Here is a 26,418-nt window from a genome sequence, read left to right on the forward strand (position 1 = left end):
TGTGAGGAGAAACATTATAGTTCTGTCCTCTTCCTACCCAAGATGCAATGCGCTTCTCTTTCTATTTCTATTCTATCTCTGATCCAGAGGATTAAACTAATTAAAACATTTATTTTCGGGGGAAAACTACTGTTTTGCTATGTAATTACTGTACCTTTTTCTTCCCTTTTTATTAATATCACGTAGATGTGTTTTTTTTGGTACTTTATATAGCTGTAATGAGGCTATGAAGAAAAAAAAATCCCATCCACTACCACTATAAAAGAATCTGCAAAGAGGATTCTGTCCCACTGGGATTAAACAAATTAAAACATATATTTTCGGGTAAACCCCCTGTTTTGCAATGTAACTACTGTACCTTTGTCTTCCCTTTTTATTAATATCACCTAGATGTTTTTCCTTTGGTACTTTATATAGCTGTAATGAGGCTATAAAAAAATAAAAAAATACCATTCACTGCCACTATAAAAACAATCTGCCCAGGGTCAAATGTCCCATCATAGTAACAGGGCAGAATGGGGCGGGATTTGCAAAAGGGAGAATTGTCCTCTCTGTGTAGAAATCAAGCATCTGAAATAGCCGACCTCCAAGCTCACAACGCGTCGTGCTGCGACGCGTTGTGAGCTTGGAGGTCTGTTATTTTCGATATTTTCACCAAAAGGCCCTTTTAGAAATGTCAGCCCTTGCCTCTCTAACATTCTCTGCACCTCCTTGGTGCATGTGCGTGTGCGTCTTCCCCAGTGCGTCTGCCCCAGTGCCTCCAGCTCTTGATTAAACAGAAAATACATTTATACACAAGGCACAGATAAACAAGTGAATTTGGAAGTGATGACACAAGGAAATTAGCTGACACATAACCTTTAAAAAGAAAACACTTAACCTAACTTTAACCACTTGTTGAGTCCCTAATTATCTTGGCTGAACTTGCCAATCTATAAGCACACAATGTTGTGACCTTGTAGATTGTCTATTTTTGAAAAGCTGCATTGGAGATGTAGTGGAGTAGAAGTATAAAGTATTGGAAAAATGGTAATACTCAAGTAAAAGTACAGTACTTGAGTAAAAGTTACTTTCTGTACCATACAGGCTGCCCCCATCCCTCCCCTCGGAGTTTGTGTTGGGGGATCTAGGTCGAGGATTTGCCAATTAATTCTGTGCTTTTCATGGAATACTTCCCTGAAAGGCGTGTGCCGTAGAACTGAGGATTTACGTTGAAGAATATAAAGATAATATTGTAAAGGAACAAGGAATATGCATTCATTGTCTCGTCTTTGCTGGAAACCTTGTACGTCCAAACAGTTACTTTTCAGGAAATTATAAAAAAAAGAGTGTGTGTCTATTTGAAAATAGCCGATCCCCAAGCTCACAATGCGCCATGATGCAGCACGTTGTGAGCTTGGGAATCGTCTAGTCGCTACTTCTGTGTGACGGTCTTGTACGGTGGCATTCATTTATTGGAAAAAAAATAAAATAATCAAATGTGGCATTACGAGGTTTCTACCCAACAGGAGCATTCTGTGATTTATTCAGCGCGGGGTTATAACTTAGCTGCTTGCTCAGTCCTTTTTGCATATTATCTTAACGGTAGTCTATAGAGCGCCGGTCGGTGTACAGTACATTTCGCGTTATTTCACTCTCGCCATACCGTACTTCTTCTCCCTAATCCCATGCGAGGCTGCCGGGCCAGTTTTATTGTCCTCCTCCATTTGTCTTTCCCTCCGCCTCTGAACTCGTTCCCTCAGATTTACAATGAAGATTAATATCCCCAACCCGGGCCGGATTAAATTGTGTCACTATATTTTACGTAGATCCCTATTAAGCCATGTAGGCCTAGAATTATTGAATGCTTTAACTATTGAAACATAGCAGATATACAAGCTTACAGCGCGGCACTGAGTGCCGCGCTGCAAGCTTGTAGATCTGCTATTTTTTGAAAAAACTTGAAAATGTGTGCATATTTTTCAATATATATTTTTCAAAGCAAACTTTTGGAACTCAAATCTCTGCTTCTGGGGGGTCCCTGGAACAACATATTTTGAGATGGGGGTCTGCGGCCAAATAAATGTAATTTTGGGGGTCCTTGACATGAAAAAGTTTGAGAACCACTGATTTAGAGGAATGATTTAGATGTCAGGTCAAAGATCGGGTCAAAGATATTCAAAGACTTGCACACATTTTCAGATCTACAAGATCGCACTGTTTTTCTATAGTTAAAGCATAAAATAATGGTTCAAGTGGTTACAATCTAACGTGGCGCGGGCGCGTTCCCGATCTTAAAAGCTTAAAGTGCCTTCAAGTCACTAGGCGGTAGAGCGCCGTGCCTGTGCATCCCCGTAAAAAAGTCAATTTCTGTGATTAAACCGAGGCTTTTGCGGCGGTCTTGATGTAATGACTTTTCTCCCCGCTACAGTCAAATTACTGTCGTAATCTCTTCTCTGAGTTATTGGACCATGGCCTCCCCACACACACACACACACACACACACACACACACACACACACACACACACACACACACACACACACACACACACACACACACAAACGTTCACAATTGCGGCCCCCAGTGCACAATCACTGCTGTATGCCCACATACTCCCTCTTAGCCAATATTAGGGAGACGAATTATAGCCAAATTAGATCTTGGCAATAACATTCACGGTCCTTATAGACAGTAGGGGAGGAAATCAAATCAAGTTTGATAATATTGGAAAGCACACCAGGGGTACGTTACTCCTAGTGTGTGTGAGTCTTGATTTTATTTTTAGAGAGTGTACCACCTTGCTATAGTCTTATCGCGACTACCGTTGACAACACACAGATAAGAGGTGCTACGCTAAGCTAGCTGCAGGCTTGGGTTGGCAGTCATTATTAATAGCAATTGAACATCTGCCGCTGTTTGAAAGCGGGGTCCGAGGGGAGCGTCCTTATTCCTCTTCAGAGAAGAAATATTACAGCCGTTGCAAGAAAACATTAAACCCAAGCCATTCCCCCCCGTCTATTGATGTAGTACATTCACATGATATACGAGCGTCTTTATCCTCCTCAATGGCTCTCAGCAATTAATGAATTGCGGGCTCAGCGAAAACAATGAGCAAGGTATTGATGGCTGCATCTCCTCCCGTCTATCAGAGTCAAGTACACCAACCTAATAGCCACGGGCTAAAGTGGATTACTTTATTCTATGACCCAATATTTACGATAATAATTAATGCAAACTAGGAAGATGCAATTCTGGGAAAGTGCAAGTGTGGTTGCAAATGAATTCCATCTTACCATGAGAATTTTCAAGTCAATGGGGAAAGTTAATTCACTAATGAATTAATGGCCATGTATGGAAATCTCTGTCAGTCCTTGTTCCTTTTATGCCCATATTATGTGGAGATCCCTGATGTCATCAATATTAAGCCCATATCTTTCGAATGCCCATATGCGCATACTGTGTCAGTCTCATGTGGTCTATGATGGCAGACATCTATGATGTCAGTCATCTCCATATTTGGCCAAAGTACAATTTTTGCAGTCAATGGAGAAAATGTATTCACTAATACATTAATATAGATTAAACTATACAATTTATCTCTTTGCAAAATGCAAAGAGAAGCAGGGGGGGTGAGGACGGGTTGACAGTAGACAGATTTAAAGCTCACAGACCCAGCATGTTACATATCGCCGCAGCTTATCTTGTCAGGGGGTCTGGAACAGAGATGGAGCAGTGCTGCTGTGTGCGTGTTTCCATGGCCCAGACGGCCCTGCTGTGAGGGAGGTCACAGGTTCACCTCCCAGCTGGAGGCCTCCATACTGGAACATGTTCACTCTGTACTTACTGAGATGAGCAGGGCTGGACAGTAGGGCATTTACCGAATATTCGAATATTCGAATATCAAAGTTAGTATTCGACGTTGTTCACCGAAATCGAATATTCGCTTATTTAAATTTTTTGATTGTTTTCTCTTTAAAAAATACCCTATACCAGGGGTTTTCAAACCTTTTTAGGCCGTGACCCCCAAAATAAACATATTTGAACTGGTGACCCCCACCCTGACAAGCACTTGGAATTGTAGGTATTACATTTAATGTGACTCGGTTCTGCAGATAAATATTGTGAAAATAGCCAATCTACATGCTCACAACGCCTCGCGTTGCGAGGCGTTGTGAGCATGTAGATTGGCTATTTTCACAATGTTCGCCTCTTGCTTTCTTAATATTTGACAGTTTGGCCAGTCCTGTCGAATATTCGACTATTCGAATACTTTGAGGTCGAATAATTCGAATACTAAAAATCACTATTCGTGAATGCCCTACTGGACAGTAACGCAAGTACATTTACTTCAGTACTGTTACTTTAAACTTTTTGTGCCAAAAACGGAGTTCAACGACTTTACAAAATGAGCAGTTTTGTGCCAGAAACGGAGATCTCCGACTTTCTGACTTTTTAATGCGAGCGTATTAATACTGCCGCTGGCTACTGTAAGAACGCTGCGAGACCACTGCATGCAAAGATAACCCGGAAATGAAAAGCAATTCTCCATCCGGTTCAACTTCATCTCCTGCAGGGAAATGGATTTATCTCTGGATCTGTAGGTTTCCTCAGCGCCAATCACACACTGTTTAGTGGACACTAGGTGAAGCTACAACAACCGGTATTTCCATTCCACCACGATCATGATTGTGTCCACACGGACACGCACCCCCGATTGCCCTAAAACATATGGTAAAAACACCCTGGCAGAAGCTACTGAATAAATTGATGAATACCTAGCAGAATTTGTGTTAAAGGGCAAGTTTGATTTGATTTTGCACCCAACCCCTATTTTAAAGGTTTCGTGAAATCAAATGGTCTTGTATTATTGTGGTTTCCCAGACTATGGTACTTGTCCGACTTTCTTACATCTTTCCAGATAAACTTTATTTTGCCGTGCTACTCCTCCCACAGTTTTGTCACAATGTACCAAGTGGTGCAGGGAAGAGAGAGGGTTGTGACTGGCTTTTGTTTGGAATTAGTGCATTTGTTTTAACCTTTATTAGTTAAAGAGGTGGTGCCATAGTTTTGTACTTTTTCTGTTTTTCATGTATAGGAGGTTGAAAAGGCAAAAACTCCACGCACACTGTCTTCAATGCAAAAAGGGGGAATTTAATAAAGTGATGCAACGTTTCGGTATTTAAACCTTCATCAGGCAAACTTGTTTGCCTGATGAAGGTTTAAATACCGAAACGTTGCATCAAGACAGTGTGCGTGGAGTTTTTGCCTTTTCAGTTCACCGACCATTGTTTGGTCTTTCCTCGACAGCACCTGTCGTTGTAGGTGTGCAAAAGCCTTTCGTTTCATGTATAGGAGGTTGAAAGTACATCATTGGACCCCCTGATGTGGTTTTTATGAGCAATTATGTTTTCTCTTGGTATTTGTTTGTTTTCTCTTGGAGGCTGCCACCTTGTGGTCAAAAGTGTCAGTTAAAAAACACAGATACTTTTACATCACAGAATCAACTCCTCCCCTAATTACCATTCACCCAACACTGTGGGGTGTGGCTAACTTCAGCTGGGTCACCACCCACCATGACATCCATGCATACTTAATGAACTGGGGGTGTGGCCACATAAAAACCCAATTCTAACTCTTTCTGTATACTTTTTTGGAAAAAATCTTCCTCCTAGTATAATCATAATACCTGATAATCATGTTTTAGAGGGGGGGAAATCATGGCGCCACCTCTTTAAGTAATCTTGTATTGTCTGCAAATATTAATGTTGTTGTATGGGGTTTACATACAGTATCTTTAATTAAAGTTATTATTGTTGCAGGGTCATGGTGCCCTTGGTAGACTGACACCTTAGAGCAGTCTTTTAAAGGCTTTCGAAGAATCCCTTTTTCCATATTGTCTCCGTCGGCTGGAAACCTCATACTGTATGTCCAAAACATACTTTTCAGAATTCAAATGAAAAAACAGCAAAAGTTAACTTTTGATACTTTGTGTCACTATGTAGTATGATCGAGTCAGTAGCGCATTCATTTACGAAAGAAAACAAAAAAACACAAACTTTTTGAATAATGCTGGAGATGAGAGGTTTTTGCCATCAACAATATACTGTAATGAGGCCTTATGGGTAAGGTTAAAGCAGACATGCCCAAAGTCTGGCCTGGCTGGGGGAAAAAATAGGCCATTCATTTTTCCCATAGAGATTTACAGAAATATTTATATCAATTATTTTAAACCTAGAATCAAGCAATCCAGGATCCTGGTGTATCATGAGCATAACACCTTTGATTCTGTGAAGAAAAAAGAAGCTAAACAAAGGGTATTTATTAGTATATCATATAATTAAATATTTCAAAAAGGTTCATGATTCACCAGGATCATGGATGGCTTGATTCTAGGCTTAAGATAATTCACTGATTGATTGATTTTTCTAAACCTCTATGGGACATTATTTGTATTATTATTATTATTATTATGTTGGCACCTCTAAACCACACCCATTGCTCTACTGCCCTGTAGGGGAAATAGGCTATTATTGTACTTTTACTCCACTACAATTATTTGAAAACTCTAGTTACTAGATATGCATAGTAGATTTTACACTCAATTACTGGGGTTGAGTCTACCACTAGCATGCAACCAGAAAGTCAAGGCTGTGTATCCTTATGAACATCGTCTCTTCTCTTCTCTTCTCTTCTCTTCTCTTCTCTTCTCTTCTCTTCTCTTCTCTTCTCTTCTCCTGATAGTCTTTTTTCAGACCTTCCTTCCTGAAGGTCAAGACTGCTCCTATCCTTTCCCCAGACTTCTGTTCTTCTTCTTCTTCTTTTCCCCAAAGTGCCCCGGGCGCTGCTTGCTCTGTGAGATTAGCAGCTAATCCATGAAAGGTAGCAGATTGGCTGAGCTCTCCCTTTGAATGTTATTAAAGGTGGCTGTCCTGAGGTGTGCGCGCACGCTGTGTTGGCACGGTGCGCTGGTGGTGGTGGGGGTGAGCGCGTATATACGCGTGCGTGTGTGGGTGGGTGTTGGATGTGTGGCCGTCTCTAATCCTGTGATAACCAGACTCGGACCCCTGAGGTGGCGAAACGGAGGGGGGGAGGTTGGAAGGAACGGCTGGACGCAGGGCAGAGGTTTAGGGTTTTAGAGTTGAGATGAAAAACATTGACTTTTGGCTCCATCATGTCAAGGCCCAGAGGCAGAGGAGGAAAAAGTACTCAAATGTTTTACTTAAAGTTATACCATGTAACTTTTTTTATAAAACAAATCTTAAAATTGTCCTAACTGTTAAATCGCTAAAGTTTTAGAACCCCCACTCCGTTAATTTCAGCTTCTAAAGCCTTCTCTTTATATGTTTTCTATGAGCCGTGAGGGGGGGGAGAATTTCGCGGCAAAATGACGTCATCTGCATCATGTGTATACGTTGGCCAATCATATCGCCGATCATAAACACACTACCGGCCAATCACAGGCGCATCTTGCTGACTTCTCAGGAAGTAGCTTGCCTCAACATAACAACAACATACTCGTTTGAAGGAGTGTGTTTCTCCGGAATGCCTGAACGCACAGGAACCAGGGACCCCTCTAAAGATAGATCTCGGCGAGGTGGAGGCAGACGCGGTGGCGAGAGGCCCGGTCCGCGGCGAAAAACGGCCGAAAGACGCGGACGTGACCGCGGTTTGCTATACAGCTCTGACCACTAGTTGAGCAACTTACACAGTATAGCTTTAAGTAAAAGTATCAACACTTCAGTATAGAAAAACTCTGTTACAAGTAAAAGTCCGGAATTCTAAATGTACTTGAGTAAAGGTACAAAAGTGTTGGCATTAAAATGTACTTAAAGTACCAAAAGTAAAAGTGCTCATTATTCAGAATGTCCCATTTCAAGTTTTCAAATGCATCAAAATCATTTGAAAATAGCTGATCTACCTTGTTGATCGGCTATTTTCAAATGGTAGGGTTGAAGTGGTTAACATATATTTTATTGCGACCTTCAGGTCACACCAATACTTTTGTGCTTTTACTCAAGTACATTTTGAATTCCAGACAGAGAATGTATTTCTACATTGCAGTATTGATGCTTTTAGGAAAAAGTGTGAGTACGTTTTCCACCACTGATTGGGGGTTCCTGCCCACATCCATAGAGACTGGGGATCAAGATTGTAATTTTCTATCGATTTTGATCTCCTTATCGATCACGCTTATTGACACAATTCCTTACCGATCTCACTAACGATCCTTTTTCTATTATTGGAGGTTGTTGGTAAAAGATGAAGATAAAGAAATGAAATAAAATGGAAATTTGCCCTTGGCATCCAGTATACAAACTATATACATAAAATACACAGATGCAATTAAATGCAATATGAAATACATTTCCATAACAGCAACAGTGCTCATGGTCTGCAGGGTCCTTTAAAAAAAAATGTATTCAAAATATCCACTGCAGATGGCAATAAATTATTGTAACGCTTCTTTTTTGCCAACAGTACTCTAAGCCAGTGGTTCTCAACCTTTTCTGGCTGTGACCCCCAAAATAATCATATTTTATCTGGGGACCCCCCACGCTGACAAGCACTAAGAGTTGAGACATTACATTTTGTATAACATGTATATACACTGTGAAAATAGCAGATCTACATGCTCGCAACGCGAGGCGTTGTGAGCATGTAGATCGGCTATTTTCACAATTTCTGCCTCTAATATTTGACAATTTGGCCCATGTTTAATTTGTCATTTTAGATGTATTAAAAAATCCTTCTATTGTCACTTTAGAAATGTGCAGATACCCTCTATACACTTAAACTTTATGTTGGTTTGTTGGTTTGTAGTGAGAAACAATGTTGCACATTAACTCATTCTGGGCGATGCCCGTAGAAACCGTAGATTTCCCGCTGTACCGCGGTGCCATGCCCGTCGAACCCGGAAGTTTAATTAGCTTTAAACATTATGAAAGGATTAAAAGTATTATCGCAAATTTTCGCTGATTCTGGCTCTTTAGGCCCGCCCCCCTAGCTGTATCCGGTCATTTCCGGTCTGGACCGGATCTAGCTTTCAGTATCCTGTCTGAGCCTGGGCCATAGTCCCGCCTCCATTGGTTTACACTGTAACAGAAGTGGAAGCTACTCGGCGATGGAACACTCGTTTTTCAATCGGATTTTTGCGTTTGGAAACTTTGATCCAGTCTCTACACGCCTGGATTATGATCCCCGCACATATCGTGCGTTTTGTGCGCGAACGTGTCCACTTGTTACCATAGCGCACAGTTGGCTTTTTTCAATGCTTTTTCATGTAAACACTGGCGGATAAGCAGGAATACAGCGTGGCAACGGATATGTCTATTTCAATGGGGTTTTTTTTATTCGAAAGCTTGTCACCGAGTCTACAGTCTACTAGATGAGTCGCGCACAGATTGTGCACGATGCGTGCGCGTGCCCACGTTAAAAGGTAAGGACAATTTGGCAGCTGCTTACTAGAGCTATGTTTAAAATGGCAGCAAAATTGTTAAGGTAATCATCTGGAGACCCCCCAAAATAATGTGGGGACCCCCCTGGGGGTCCCGACCCACAGGTTGAGAACTACTGCTCTAAGCCTCCTGCCTGATGGTAACATCTAAATTGATACTAATCTTGGGCACTTCACTTGAATTTAATTTCCGTAGACAATCAAAGGCAGAGCACGTTGGCTTCAACTGATGCGAACATTGACGCAATATGCACATCCAAGCCGTAAAGTTCATGTGCATTTTTTTTCTTTTTTGTTTTTTACTGCTAGTTGGCAAGAAATGCAACTGAAGTCAAAAGCTTATTAGGATGATTTGAACGCCTGCCTCAGTGATTTGATTTTAGTAAGATGTGTCTTGGATTGTCAGAAATCAAAGGTTTTGAAACAAAGACACAAGCAGTGGTGGAAAAAGTACTCAGATGTTTTACTTAACACTTATGTTGCAATGATTTTTTCTCTTCAATGTCTCGCGTTGCCATGGTTACCATAGACTTCCATGTAATTGTGCAATTGTGTAAAAAGTGCACGCCCATGCCTAGATGATGCACCACGTGTGTAGATGCTGTTCACAGCTTTCAAACAAAAAAATCCGCTTGGAAATCCGTTCAGGCATTCATGATTTATGGGCCATTATGTTTTCTTCAGATGTAAACAAACATGGCTGCCATGTTTGAAAGAATGGGTTGGTATGGGGGTTAAACATGCAATTTCGCGATCGCGATCATGCCTAATACATTTCTGGAGGTCCAAAAAAAAAATTTGATTTTTTTTTTTTTTTTTTTTTTTTTTTTTAACTGCCCAAACTCGGGGTTGGCACAGCGTTGGTATCAATACAAACTCGGGAAACTCGGGGTTGGCACCAGATGTGTTAAGTAAAAGTATCAATACTGCAATATAGAAATACTCTGTTGCAAGTAAAAGTGTGTAATTCAAAATGTACATATCAGTAAAAGTACAAAAGTATCGGGATCAAAATATACTTAAAGTACCAAAAGTAAAAGTACAAAATATTTGAAAATAGCAGATCTACAAGCTCACAACGCGATGCGACACGTTGTGACTTGGTTGCGCTCGGGTGTTGCACTCTGAAAATAGCAGATCTATAAGCTGTGAGCTGTATATCTGCATCTGCTATTAGTAGCAGAAGCACCGCGAGGTCGTCATCAAGGCCTCACATGCATCTAATAGGCTATATGCACAGCAGCCGTTTTGGAGAGAAGTTCCAAATGGGGGTGTGTAACTCTGAAAGTGTGCGGGTCCATCTGGTTCCATTTGTACACTCTCAGGGTTGTGGGGGTCCTTGAAAGAAAAGGGCCTTTATTAGTATCAGTGGTAACACCTTTGAAGGAAGTGAGAAGAGACCCAACTTCTCTGCAATATGATTGCCGTGCAATCATAGCCTATGCCTATGGCAGAGAGGAGACCCTGCCGGGCGGGGAGATGCAGAGAGACCAGCCAGGGCGGGGAGATGCTTTCGCAGGGGAAGTGCAGCAAAGGTCAGACGAGGAGGCGGGAGGTGGATGTTTTTGTTGTTGTTGTTGTTAGTGCTGGAGGCGCGGTGATAAGGAGACATGGAGGCAGGGGCGTCGCACCAAATCCTGGGCCCTGGGTACAAGGTTTCACTCACATTTGGTGCTTTAACTATTGAAAAATAGCAGATATACAAGCTCACAGCGTGGCACCGAGTGCCACGCTGTGAGCTTGTAGAACTGCAATTTTTTTTTTTATCTTGAAAATGTGTGCAAATCTTTGAATATTTCTAGGTTTTTGATGTGGATGTTTCTATGTCAGTGATGCTCAAACCTTTTCATTTGAAGGAGCCCCAAAATGATACGTATTTGGCCACCTCAAATATTTAGTTCCAGGGATCCCCCAGAAGCTAAATTTGAGTTACAAATGTTCGCTTAAAAATACATTATATTCAAATATTTGCACACATTTTCACGACTTTTCAAAAATAAATAAGCTCTGTGAGCTTGTAGGTCTGCTATTTTTCAATAGTATAAAATAATTAAGGCCCCTCCACCTTGGGCCCTAGTAACTCAGTCCCACTCAGCTTGTAGGTCTGCTATTTTTCAATAGTATAAAAGAATTAAGGCCCCTCCACCTTGGGCCCTAGTAACTCAGTCCCACTCCCCCCCCCCCCCTTGTGACACCCCTGCATGGATATAGTAGAGAGAGAGAGGGAGAGAGAGGGAGAGAGAGAGAGAAAGAAGGACATGGATGTAGCGGAGAGAGAGAGATCCCTGCTGAAGGCCTGTACATAATTGATTGTTTATCTGTCTGCTGCTTGAGCGGCAGGCAGATAAAAAAAACACTCCTCTTGCACGCACACACACACACACACATACAGTACACACACACACACAGACAGACAGACACGCACGCACACACTCGGACAGACAGACACACACGCACGCACACAGACAGTCTGCAGTTTTAACAGCTTCTGTTTAATTGACTACATTAATTCCATTGTAATGTATGTAAATATTACAGAGGTTCAGCACAGCCCGAGGACAGACAAAATAAAGAGTCCTGCTGTTGGTACAACACACACGCACACGCACGCACGCAGACACACACGCACACAGTATTATGTAGTGTACTGTCCTTGCACAGACAGTACAGTGTATATCTTTTCATGTTTTTCTTTCCATGAATGGATGCCCTATTTTATATTTGTACGACAGTGTCCCGCTAACGTAGCTCATAATGCATCGCGATGCAAAGCATTGTCAGCTTGAAGATACATTTTTGGCTATTTCGGAAATAAATCGTGAAAGAATGTTAAATGGCGATGTCAGGTTAAAAGTGGTTAATTATGTCTGTGGGTTTTATAAATATTGCTTTATTGATACTTGATAGTGTTCTTTTTCCTGAAAAGTAACACGTACAGTGCACACACACACACACACACACACACACACACACACACACACACACACACACACACACACACACACACACACACACACACACACACACACACACACACACACACACACACACACACAGAGCTGTGCCACGCTGTGGGTTCAGAGCCAGGAGGATGGCAGGTCTACAGCAGCTGACAGACAGATGTGACCTTGGACAGTTCTGCTTCTTTTCTCTCCTCTCCTCTGCACTCCTATTACAGCTTTTATATACCTCCCAGCAGGCTTTAATTCTGCCTATCAGCAGGTGTCTGTGTGCGCGCGTGTGTGTGTGTGCATGTGGGTGTGTGTGTGTTTGCACGTGCATTGGCACGTATTGGCGCGTGTGCGTGTAGATGTGCATGTGTGTGAGATACTACAGTATAGCAACAGGAGCAACTATGGAGCCTTCGTATTTGTCCTTCAATCCAACGCACGCACACACAACACTGTCTCTCATGGAGGAGCTTGTCAAAATGTCACTTTCGGTTTGGATGAGGCCCACGGTTCTGTTCAGGAGATCAAATGAATGGGACGTCTCCTGTGTCGTCATCGCATGCATTCTGATTCTCATGCGCCGCTGCGACAATAATCCTCTGATCATATAAAAATATGGCTGGAGACAATGCACCCAAATGGACAAACACGTGTACAGTATACGCGGTGATTCTGGAAGAAGCTAAGCTCCTTCGATTTTAACTGTGTTCCTGTGATTGAGTTTGGACAGGATAGTACATAATATACTGTAGATGGTCTATTTATATATCGTCGTTGTCGGGTGGAAACGTTATTATTTTAAAAACGATTTAAAGTAGTGAAAATAGCCGATCTAGAAGCACACCACGCCTCGCATCGCGAGGTGTTGTGTGCTTGTAGATCTGCTATTTCCACTACCTTTGTGTGACACTTTTGTATGATGAAATAGGGCCTTAGTTTACGAAAAAACTTACTAATTTGAAACTTGGAGATACAAGGTTCCTTCCCGACAGCGACGAGGCCAGCGACGAGGTACCTTTATCCTAGAAGTAAACTGAAAATTGGAAATACTCCAGTAAAGTAAAATTACCTCAAATTGTACTTAAATGCACTACTTGACTAACTGTACTTGGTTACTTTACATGAGAAAGAGAGAGAGAGGGGTGTGGGGGGGGAGAGAGAGAGAGAGCAGCTGAGAAACATGAATGTATTTCTGTCTCCTGCTAGGTGCGACGTGGCCCAGAAATCCACTAAAACTACCTGAAGCAGGCCAAACTGTTGCCTCCCTTCGTGTTCAAGTAGTAAACTCACTTTTCATTCTTAATTCTTAACCTCCTTGTGGGATTTTGGCCACCCTCGCTTTTTATTTCACTCTTCCAAATCAAAAGATATCTATATAATAATTGTTGCAAAGATGTTTCCTGAGACTGATAAAAGAAAAAAGGAGAAAAAAATTGTCTGAATAACTAAGAGACCATGTTTCAAAAGCAAAGCTTAGGGCCATAAATAAAACAGCTCTTGTACTTCCGTCCTACGCAGTGGAAATCGGAGTGTTTGGCTTACATAAAAAAGATTTCAAAAGGGTTAGGACAAGTCCGGGCAAAAAAAAAAAAAAAAAAAAAGTTTCTGTGTGCATCAGCCCAAAAATAGTGCTCGCTAAGCAGCTACTTATCAGAAGACCATATTTATGTGCAGCTTCCAAACAGCAGAAGACAAGGGGTGCACTCTGTACAGTTTGCTGCTGCCTGGCGGTATCTCTCTGTGGGATATATGGGGATCAATGTTTTTGTCCAGGGGCAGACAAAGGGCAACGTTATTGCCTGTTTAGAGCCCGCGTGGCGCAAGGGACAGCTTCACAGCCGCTCTTAATGAAAAAAAGATATTTGATTGTTTATTTTCTGCCTCGCCTCAGCAGCACCCGAGGAGCTGATGTTCTTTTTATTAACTCAATTTCAGATTTTTATCATCCAGTAAAGGGAGATAGGGCCCACAGACAGAGGTTTCTCCAATAAAAATGCAAAGCAACTCGACTCCCTCCCCCATTTCAATGTTAGAAACAAACTTTTGAGGAAGTGATTGTTTACGAGGCCACAGAGGATATCTGCAAAATTCCATGTCTTTTCACGTTGTAAAATCGTTCTTTTGTGTTTTGGTATGAGAGATATCATGACAGTTAGATAATTAAATCATCTAATTGCAGAGGAGATAAGTGTTTGCCAGACTAATTACAGAGCCTGTTCCGTTACTCGCAAGATCCCCCCCGGCAAGTGCAAAATGCCAGATTTATTATTTATTTATTGGGGCTGGTGCCAGCAAAAAGCAGCTTACCTTGGCGATGTTATAGAAAAAGATCTATAGATTATTTCCAAACTTTTATTTTTCATTGGATCTATTATATGTGTATTTTAGCCAAGCTGGCGGCAGAGGGCAGCCTTATGGAAAGAATGAATGTGAATTGGGCCGCTCCGCTTGTCGTCCATTCAGAGCATAGAAATGCATTTCTAGATCAGATCCACAGAAAACAGCCAGGAAGTGATTTGGGACTCCATTATTGTTTACGGGCGGTGGAAATTTTAGAGCAGCGTTACGGGAAATGTTTATACTGTACACGGCGGCGCGACCAGTTATCAGCTTACGTCCGAAGCAGTAAAAGAGTTAATGGCTCATTTTTGGATGAACGTCTGACTGACATCTTACAGGTCAAAAGGAGACTGAGTGGAATTATGGACATTGCAGTTTGTTAGTTCTTTGTTGGCAGTGCTAATTTTGACACCACATTTGGATTTAGTTTTAGTCATAGTATTTTGAATACAATTCCATTTAGTTTTTGTCATATTTTAGTGATCTGAAAAGTTAAATCTACAGTTGATTTGGTCGACAAAAGTGGATTTAAAAATAGCTGATCTACAAGCTCACAACATGTCGCAGTGTGACGTGTTGTGAGCTTGCAGATCTATTTTCAGAGCGCAACACCGGAGCGCAAGCAAGCATAAAATGACTTGTATGTTAGTTCTGCTGGATCTCTTCTCCACGAGTCCATCCTTAACAGTTTTTTTTTGATGAAATGTGTGTGAAATGTTGTGTGCTTGTAGATCGGCTGTTTTCACTAGTTTTTGGACATAAAAGGTTTCCACCCGACAATGACGAAATATAACTCATGTAATTGGCCCACTGGCCCATCATGTCCCTGTTTGGAGGGTTGTTAATTTCCAAGCCTTTATTTTAGCGGTTGCCAACCTCTTTCTGGATCAGGGCCCACTTGAACATCTTGAAAGCACTCACGGCTCACTGTCAGATGAAGTTGTCAGAGCATTGTTTATTTTAATGATCGATCAATCGATTGTGCTCCGGCTTGGATCAATGGAGCCAACTTACCGGTACTTTTTTTTTGTTTAGTTTTAGTTGTTTTTTTTCTCTATCACAACGAAAATACATTTTTCAATGTTTCATTTTTTTCCCCTTATTTTTTTACGTAATTTCTTTTTTTTATATTTATATTTGTTATATTATCATTCAAATATTTGTGTTTTGCCAATTAATTCGGGGCCTTGATATACACACACTCAGGTAAACCTCGGTTTACAGCAGTGCTGTACCAGTGGTCCGGGGACCACCAATGGTCAAGAATTGTTATTTTGATCAACGTTTGCCCGGTATCTATCCTATAGTACCACATAGATACAGCATGGAATTGTGGCCAAAATCGTATCCAATGACAACAAAATATTCTAAGTCTTGAGTCTGAGAGGCTAAATCTCATCAAATGGTGGTCCGTGGCTCAAATGCCCAATAAATTATGGACCTTGATTGAATAAGGTGAAAACCACTGGGGTACAGTAGGCCTGATATGACTCCACCAGATGAGCCACGGGGGTGCCCTGGACGTTGTAGTTTTTAAGATGATGTGTGTTCTTTCCTCCAGAACATGACGAGTGTCTCAGTGGACTACACAGCTGCGACCAGAACGCCCTGTGTTTCAACATGGTTGGAGGCCACAGCTGCTCCTGCAAGCCCGGCTACACTGGCAACGGCACCGTGTGTAAAGGTACGTCCCATTCTATTAGTGGTGGGGAAAAGTACTCACATGTTTTACTTTAAGTAGAATTATTTATATGGCAATGTACTCTAGTCCAGGGGTTCCCAAACTTGTTTGTCTCAGGGCACCCTGTAGCAACTCATAATGTAATAACGGCTCATAATGTAATAAGGGCTCATAATGTAATAAGAAAAATGTAATAAAAACTCATAATGTAATAATCAGCTCATAATGTAATAAAAAAACGAGCGCATAACGTAATAATGGATTTTTCAATAATGTAATAACGTGTTACATTAAGAACCTCCACATCGGAGGCTCATAATGTAGTAGAACTTCATAATGTAATAATGTATTTTTATTACATTATGAGCTGATTATTACATTATGAGCTTTTATTACATTTTAATTATTACATTATGCGCTTGTTTTTTATTACATTATGAGCTGATTATTACATTATGAGTTTTTATTACATGATTTTATTACATTATGAGCCCTTATTACATTATGAGTTGCTACACACCCTGCCAACTTTGTTGATGAAGAATGGAGCAACTATCTGCTAAACATGCAGCAAATGAATACATATGGGGATCATTCAGCGGTACAAAGAGCATCCACAATGTTCAACATACAGTTTGTGATTGTATCAACACTGGGTGTTGATGCAACATCGATAATATCCCCATGTGGTCAGTATGACGACAGTCTGCCATTGCTAGTTCTGGGCCACTTTTCCGAAGGTCATGGGGACCCTTATGTAAGCCTTGATGGACCAGTCACACACTTGATTCAAAGAGTGCACCACTTCGATCTGTCCAGACTTAGGGCCAGAGTGAGGTACCGGGTCAGGGCCAGAGTGAGGGCCTTACGGCGAGAGTGAGGGCCAGATTTAGGGCCAGAGCAGGGAAGGATTTACCCTTCATGGTGCCCTGTGCTTGGACCTAGTTTGTTGCCCCCCCCCCCCTACAGCCACTTAGACATAGATAGGAACAGATAATGTCATTAAGAGGATGCACACACGCACCACCTCTCACTTCAAACTTGGTTTGATTTTTTTTCCCCTTCTCCACCAGCATACAGTATCAGGTAGCTACAATTTCGACAGTCCAGCCCTGGCTTCTCTATCCCACAAAAAACATCAATCAAACAGGTAGCCACATGTATCACGGTCAAGCTCAAATTATAAATAACAATAGTGTAGAATATGCCCAAAGATGGTGTATGACACAACAGAGACCTCCATACATTAGCAAAATGACTTAATATTAGGGTGACCATATTTTCAGCCGCTCAAACCGGGACGCAAACCACTGTTGCCTAAAACCGGGACCCTAAAAGCAATGCGCACATACACCGCAGGGTTGCAAACAGGCAGTGAGTGATTGACAAACAGCCTCAGCGTTGAATTCAGACGCACAATGAATTTGTACATGTTTCCTGATTGGTTAGGTGAGCATGTTTACCTGAAAAGAACATGATAAATGTCTATGCAACCACTGAAAACAGATACTATTATTGGCACAATTTTGTAGTGAATGTTGAAAAGTGGGACATATTAGTGTTTTAGAGATATTTGTTGGGACACCGGGACACGCAGCTTGAAAACGAAAAGTCCCGGCCAAACCAGGACATCCGGTCACCCTAGTGTGGTCAGTCAGTCAGTTGTTATATGAGATACATGAAGGTTTCCTATGCAAATAAGCCGAAAAGCTTACTAGGATCTCCCTTTAGTTGACCTTGTACCAGTGAACTGTACTTTCATGAACCTTTTCCTATTCAAACTTCTAATAAAGTCTTCAATCAATCAATCAATCAATCAATCATAGATAACTCTGCAGCCGCACTGAGGCGCTCCAACACAATAGTGCACCAGTTCTTTTAGAGATGTGCACACTAGTATCCACCTAACGTTTCTTCAAAACCCTTAAGTGTAACCAGTCATTACAGACAGCAACGTTAGGTTAGCTTAGCTTAGCTTAGCTCATGTGAATATATTTTGTTTACAGTTGATCCTCTGGTGGGGGGCACCAGAGGATCAACTGTAAACAAAATATGTGGTTGTTGATGCCTTGTGCTTCAGCACGTGAAGCCCTATAGAGCATCGCAGTTGAAGCCCCACCCCGTCCTCACTCTGGTGTCGGAAGCGTTTTCCGCATTCATTTCTTCCATAGACATTTCATAAAGTATTTATTTAAACGTTTTTAAGCCTTGGACAAAGCCACCTCAGCTGGAGAGGGATCGTGTCAATATTCACATTTTTTTGAATGCAAAGATTAATTAGAAAGCTGAAAAAAAGGGCAGGGTACAAGACTGTGTACATCATTATTTTTAAAATTGCGGAAACTACACTCCCAGAATGCATAGCGAATGTTGTTGTTGTTTCCTGAAATAAAGCCCTTAAATCACGCTCAGTTTAGTTATCCAGGCCAGCATACGGCCTGAAATGTAGTGATTGTCATCTCTGTGGACGCTCTTATCGTCATCCTTAACATAGTGGATCATATTTGTAAAAGAAAGACGATCGCTCATGGAGTTCTGCTGACGTGCAATAATCCGCCGGGAAGACAGGGGGCAGTAGCTACTTCCGCGGTAACCGCAAGATACATGAAAGAAGAAGAAGCTAGACCAATCACAGACGTCGATTTCACCGGATGTACATGTTTAGCAGTATGGGAAATGCAGTTCTTCTCCGTGCGATCTTGATTAAAACGTGTTTTTACTAAAACTAGAGTGATTGCATACATACTCGGGGGTTCTACAGGAGCATATAGAACCATTTTACAACCACCAGCCTAGTGGTAAGTGTACATTGAATTGCTACGACTTTGTGGCTGATAATGTAAAACGCTATGGTGAAAATGAATGGGTTGTTTACTTCCGACACCGCACTGCGATGCTCTATTATAAATCCATCCCTGGGCCAGAGAGAGGGATCGAGTCAGGGCCAGAGTGAGGTACCGACTCCGAGTCAGGGCCAGAGTGAGGGCTAGACTTAGGACCAGATGAAGGAAAGATCAAAGTGGTGCGCTCTCCTCTGCTTCCTGGACTCTTTGAATCAAGTGTGTGACTGGTCCATCAAGGCTTACATAATGGTCCCCATGACCTTCGGCAAAGTGGCCCAGAACTAGCAATGGCAGACTGTCGTCATACTGACCACATGGGGATATTATCGATGTTGCCTCAACACCCAGTGTCGATACAATCACAAACTGTATGTTGAACATTGTGGATGCTCTTTGTACAGCTAAATGATCCCCATGTGTATTAATTTGCTGCATGTTTAGCAGATAATTGCTCATCAACAAAGTTGGCAGGGTGTGTAGCAACTCATAATGTAATAAAAACATGTAATAAAAACTCAAAATGTAATAATCAGCTCATAATGTAATAAAAATACATTATTACATTATGACGTTTTATTACATTATGAGCCTCCTATGTGGATGTTCTTAATGTAACACATTATTACATTATTACATTATTGAAAAATCCATTATTACGTTATGCGCTCGTTTTTTTATTACATTATGAGCTGATTATTACATTATGAGTTTTTATAACATTTTTCTTATTACATTATGAGCCCTTATTACATTATGAGCCGTTATTACATTATGAGTTGCTACACACCCCATGAATATTTTTTTAACCCGAGGCACCTGTCCCCTACTTTATAATTTTCACTCCCAGCACCTTATATTTATAGCATATCGTCGTTGTCGGGTGGAAACCTTGTATGTCCAAAACTGTTCGTTTTGTATTTATCATCTATAAAATGTAGTAAACTAGTGAAAACAGCAGATCTACAAGCACACAACGCCTCGCATCGCGAGGCGTTGTGTGCTTGTAGATTGTCTGTTTTCACTAGTTTTGTGCGACAGTCTTGTATGATGAAGCAGGGCTTTGCTTTACCAAAAGACATACACATTTGAAACTTGGAGATATGAGGTTTCTGCCCGACAGTGACAATATTTTAGGACTGGACTGCCTGGACTGCCGTTGCAGCACCCCAGGGTGCCCCGTCACCCACTTTGAAAACCCCTGCTCTAGTCTACATAGAAATACTCTGTTAGGGTTCTGTCACACCAAACTGCCTATGAGAGTGGATTCCCAATGCATTTCAATGGGAATGGAGTGTTTCCCTGCCAGTAGAGGATTTCTGCAAAAATACGCTCCATTCTCATTGAAATGCATCGGGAATTCACTCTCATAGGTAGTTTGGTGTAACCGTACCCTTACAAGTAAAATCAAAATGTACTTGCAGTAATAGTACAAAAGTATTGGCATCAAAATGTACCAAAAGTAGAATGTTCCGATATGCAGTATGTCCCATTTCACAAGTTTTCAAATGTGTAAAATGTACACAAATCTTTAGAAAATAGCAGATCTACAAGCTCACAATGCGTTGCATCGCATTATACATCGACTATTTCTAAATGGCCAAAATGTATACAGGGCTGACCTGGGTAATGTATGTTTTGTAATAATAAAAATAATCAAAATCTACAAAGTAACAAGGAACTAAAGTTGTGAAATAATGTAGTAAAAGTATAATATTTGCCTCTGAGACGTTAGTGGAGTAAAAGTAAAAGTACAGAAAATTGGAAATACTTTTTAGGTATTAAAGATACCTAGTTACTTTAAGTACAGTACTTGAGCACATGTACATACAGTACTGGTGTTACTTTACACCACTGCATTCTATTGTTGTATTTGGTGTCTCCTCGGAATCGTCCGTGGCCCTGGTGTCACCTGGTCAGATGGGTGGGCCGCGTGCATGTTCAGGGCTTATGTTCATTTTACTGATTGATCAATCGATTGTATTCCGGCTTGGATCAATGGAACCAATATAGTTAAGCTCCAATTTAACAACAACAACAACAAAAAAACACTTTTTCATGGTCTTTAAAGAAAATATACCATTTCTATGATACATTTTATATACAGTATATATATTTATTTCAAAGTCTTGTTATCATTAAAATCTTAGTGTTTTACTAAATTATTTGGGGGCCCACTTCCGATACCCTCACGGCCCACCCGTGGGCTCTGGCCCACAGGTTGAGAACCACACATTTAAGGGGTATGAAACATACATTTTATAGGGGGAAAAATAACGTGGAAAATCACCTGCCGCTTAATTGGACGGCACCGTTCCCTCTTTCATTCTCAAAACCATCTATCCCCATGTTGTGAAATAAAGGCCCTTGTCGGTACAGTATTCGTTTTCAGAGGCATAAGATATTCCGTCACTCTTTGATGACCTCTTTGAAGAGCTCATTTTGTAAGGGGGGGAGCGCGACGAGCGCGACGAACATTAACTACCAATCTACATCCGTGAATAATGAACATTCTGGAATTAACCTCGGCGAGACGATTTCATCACTTATACCAAGGAAGACGTGGGCGACGAGAGCCCAGCTATAATGCATCACGTCACCAAATTAGCTTCTTATTCTGTATGCAAAATACATATGCCGGCTTGGCCGGGGCTTAATTGAATACTTAATACTCGTTAGTCTTGTAGACTAATGGCCTCCTTCCTTCTCCTGTGGTCTGTGGTACCTCCAGCTATGCAGTGGTGTAAAGTAACTAAGTACATTTACTTAACTACTTTACTTAAGTATAATGTTGAGGTTTCTGTACTTCACTTGAGTATTTCCAATTTCCAATACTTTTACTTCTACTCCACTGCATCTCGGATCCAAATATTGTGCTTTTACTCTACTACATGTATTTGAAAACTTTAGTGACTAGTTACTTTGCAGATATATAATATTATAAAACATAGATAAACCACTATAGCCTACATTGTACCTTGGCTTTAATAGAGGTCCTCAGGTGGAACCGAGATCCGAAATTACCCGGGATCCGACCCGGTCCGAGACGGGTACCGGGTCCATTCACAAGAAGTGACTTCGGAGCCGGGTCGGAGCCACTACGTACCGTATGCCCCGGGTCCCGGTTCTTTGACCGTGAGAACAGCGGTTCCATTGATACCTGAATGGACCCGGCGATTGGCTGTTACATCTGTCAATCAACCCCGCACCCCCCTTTTTTCTCCTCTGGTCAATGAGAAGCGAGCTGCCTTGCTGCATCACGTGACTTGTCAGGAACTGGCACTACTTTTAATGATAAATAAAACAATATGCTCTGCTGCGACATAAATTAACAGTGGATTATCATTAACAATGGCTAATGGAAAACGTGGATTTATTGTTCCTGTCCGCATTGATTGACTGGGTCCATTTGGGTCCGGCTCCATTTTCGCCGGGTCCATTTGGGTTCGGGTAGGTAAAATTGGACCTGTGCAGACCTCTACCTTGGCTATTTGAAAATATCCGATCTATGATGTGACGCGTTGTGAGCTTGTAGATCGTCTATTTTCAAATTTATATATATTCATATTTAGTACTTTAAGTACATTTTGATGCCAACACTTTCATACTTTTACTCAAGTATATTTTGAATTCTGGACGTTTACTTAACTAGGCATACGGCATACCTAACTGTTACTTACGCATAGTATTTCTATATTGCAGTATTGACACTTACTTGACTTACTTAATGTAAAAGTACAAACTTTGAGTACTTTCTCCACCACTGCAGCTATGTGTGACGGGCTGTGCCAGAACGGCGGTACCTGCGTCTCGCCCAACAACTGCGTCTGCCAGCAAGGCTTCACGGGGAGGAGGTGTGAGACAGGTAAGGTACAACACATGAACCTAGAATGATTTATACCAGTAAGACTCCCTAATCAGGAGATAAGCGACCATCAGGTCACCCCGGTCGCTGGGGGGCCTGCAGTGGCGGGGGTCCGCCGCTAGGTGGTGCTCTACGCACGACTGTCTCCGCGCGACTGCGCCGCAGAGGCGGACGGCTCTCCCGGTCGCTCCTCTACCTCCTGAGCTACAGCCGGCCCGTACGCGGACAACCGTGTCCGTGGCAAAGACTTGGCCTTGTCCGTAGCCAAATGTTCGATTTTCTTTTTTGCACACCATAATACTGTTCCTATTTTGATTATAATACCCAATTACAGGCACGTGCACACATAGACATCAAAGGGGGCTTGAGCCCCTGCCCTTTTATCCGTCTGTAAAAAGTGCCCTCTCCAGACACATGAATGCAGTTTTTACTATGGTGAAAGAAATGCAAAAGCCCTCTTTCCATGCCATACCTGAAGGCAGCATTCAAGAGAATTGCCTTGTTCAAACCCTCCTGAACTTGAATGCAGCATCTTATGTTGAAAGAATTGCCATCTTTGTGTAGAAATCCATGCACCACATCTCCACTATTGACTTGATTATACTTCGTTCAGTGTGGTATCAAGCATCGAAAATAGCCGACCTCCAAGCTCACAGTGCGTCGCAGTTGTCAGCTTGGGGGAGGTCTGCTATTTTCGATATTTTGACCAAAAGGCCCTTTTAGAAATTTCAGCCCCTGCCTCTCTAACATTCTCTGCTCGTCCCTGCCCAATTACTGAGAGTCAAGTCTCTATAGGTTTTCTTCAGAATGTGTCTGACAGTGATTTATTACGACACTATGGCACATTAGGAGTCCAGCTACTACTTGTGGTTCTCAAATGTTTTATCTGCGAGGAAGGACACCCCCTTTGTATTTCTGGTAATAGTATTGTCCATTCATTTTGTACTGTATGTCCCTGGCAAAACAGGAATTTTTACAAAAAAAGTCCAACATGGCGAGGACTCCTGCGGTTATTGTATTATCCCCCTCACGGTATAAACCTCCGGCACGACTTTCTGCTATCGAATGGAATAGGAAGAGAGAGTAGTTCATGCAGGGTGACTTAGCGCTTGCTCCTCAGATCAGTGTTGCCAAGGCTGCTTATTATAAGCGACTTTGGGCTGACCACGTCGCGACCCGGTTGTAGGTCGCTAAATGATCTCGCTCCTACTGCAGCAATGGTTCCCTATGGAGACACAAAACGCCCCCTTTGTTTCCTATGGAGACACAAAGCGTCTCATCAAAGTATTGACTTAGGAATGCAAAAAACAAACACATATCCATGAATTCAAGTCTCCATGGGGTGAACTATTCCTTTAAGTACATTTCGTGTGCCTGGAATCCAGACTGATTCGCTTCGTTCGGCTGAAACTGTTGCGCACAACATCTTGGCTACACCTTCTTCAATCGTGTCACGCAGCGTTCCCTCTGTCCTTTTGTTTTTCTACTCCCGGCAGAAGGACAATCTCGGTCCTGGTGGATGAAAAGAGATGTTGAGTGGGGAGGAGGAAAAAAAAACTCTTTCCTCCAGCAGATCAAAGTTGGCGCCGGTGATTGTTCTCATACTTTGCGGCACACTGTCTTTTACACGGGTGCCAACGAAACAGCTGACGTTAAATTATTGTTTTTTTTCTTTTTTTGATTTTTTAGAACATTCACCAGCTGCTTGTATTCTTTCTCAGGCATCCCCTAGTGTGTGCGTGCGTGCATGCGTGCGTGAGCGTGTGTGCGTGGAATGCGTACACTCATGTCTGCAGGTGTGCATAAGTACAGTATGTGCGTGCGGTGAGCTCCGGGTGAGTAATGACTCGGTTGCTCTGCCAATGATTGGACAGAGAGAGTTTGAAGTGCAGTTGCAGCAGTGTGGGAATTACCCCCACACCTGTAGTAATCAGCCTGGCCTTCCCTCTCTGAGGCTTTACCCAGCATCCACACTGCACTGATGGAAAGTCAACTTGAAGGGACAGTTCACCAGAAAAATACTTTTCTCCTATTGATCACCCCATGGAGAATGGAATTCATGGATGTCTATAATGCCTATAATTGCGACCGTTAGGTCGCAATTATAGGCATTATAACCCTATAACCCTAACCCTAGGGTTAGGGTTCGCTAACCCTAACCCTAACTTGCGACCGTTAGGTCGCAAGTTACGAAAATCTCCACCGGCTGTAAGTTTTGAAAAGCTCCACCGGCTGGCTGTCTGTTTGTCTGTCTGGCCGTCACACTTTTGCCCCTACTCTATCTCTGCCACCGTTGGCCCTATCGATATCAAACTTTGCACACAAACTCCTTGGATGGCAAATCACAACCTCCAGCCCTGATTTCTCAGATGGCCCTCTTCTAGCGCCACCATCAGGCCGATTTTAGCAAAACACACTTTTGGACACTGCTCCTACAGATTTTGGCCTAAAATCATGCAAAGCGGTACACAGTATCTCTAAAGTTATCTATCTCATCAACATGGATCTGTCCCATTTCCCATATTCCCTCCTGATTGGCTAAGATTGCCTTCTAAAGTTTGTGTATGCGACGTGACGGTCTCTTATCTCCCGATTAGGGAGTCTTACTGGTAATCAATAATTTGATGACCAGCAATGGAGAGAGGGCGAGATCATTTAGCGACCTACAACCGGGTCGCGACGTGGTCGGTAGTTTTCAGCGACCTGGTCGCTAAATCGACCGACTGGGACGGTAAAACCACCGACTGGGACGGTAAAACCACCGACCGGGACGCTAAAACCACCGACCGGGACGCTAAAACCACCGACCGGGTCGCTAAATCGACCGACCGGGACGCTAAAACCACCGACCGGGACGCTAAAACAACCGACCGGGTCGCTAATTCCACCGACCGGGACGCTAATTCCACCGACCGGGACGCTAATCCAGCGACCGGGTAGGTAAATCCACCGACCGGTGGTCGCTTCCACCGACCACCGGGCTACTAACCCTAACCCTAACCCTAAACCTAACCTCAGTAACCTTACCTCAGTTAGGCTAACCTGCCACGCAAATCCACCGACCGGTGGTCGCTTCCACCGACCACAGGGCTACTAACCCTAACCCTAACCCTAACCCTAACCTCAGTAACCTTACCTCAGTTAGGCTAACCTGCCACGCAACCTCCCGACCGGGTCGCTAAATCACCGACCGCGTCGCTAAATCACCGACCGCGCCGCTAAAGTGAGCGACCGGGTCACTAAATCGACCGACTGGGGCGCAAAATCTTCCGACCGGGTCACTAGATGTACCAACCGGGTCGCTA

The 26,418-nt window shown here is 42.4% G+C and overlaps 1 protein-coding gene across 1 annotated transcript in view; it reads left to right on the plus strand.

Annotated features, from left to right (window-relative positions):
- nell2a (neural EGFL like 2a) overlaps nt 1-26,418 on the plus strand; it is a gene marked incomplete at both ends in the record, with an annotated part of 221,277 nt that overhangs the window by 136,125 nt on the left and 58,734 nt on the right. The window contains 2 exons of the mRNA XM_080737060.1: nt 16,289-16,411; nt 23,018-23,113. Of these exons, the coding sequence (XP_080593186.1) occupies nt 16,289-16,411; nt 23,018-23,113 (219 nt within the window). The remainder of the gene's footprint in view (nt 1-16,288; nt 16,412-23,017; nt 23,114-26,418) is intronic.

This window comes from Nannobrachium achirus (assembly GCF_963921795.1).
Source record: "Nannobrachium achirus genome assembly, chromosome: 11".
NCBI lineage: Eukaryota > Metazoa > Chordata > Actinopteri > Myctophiformes > Myctophidae > Nannobrachium > Nannobrachium achirus.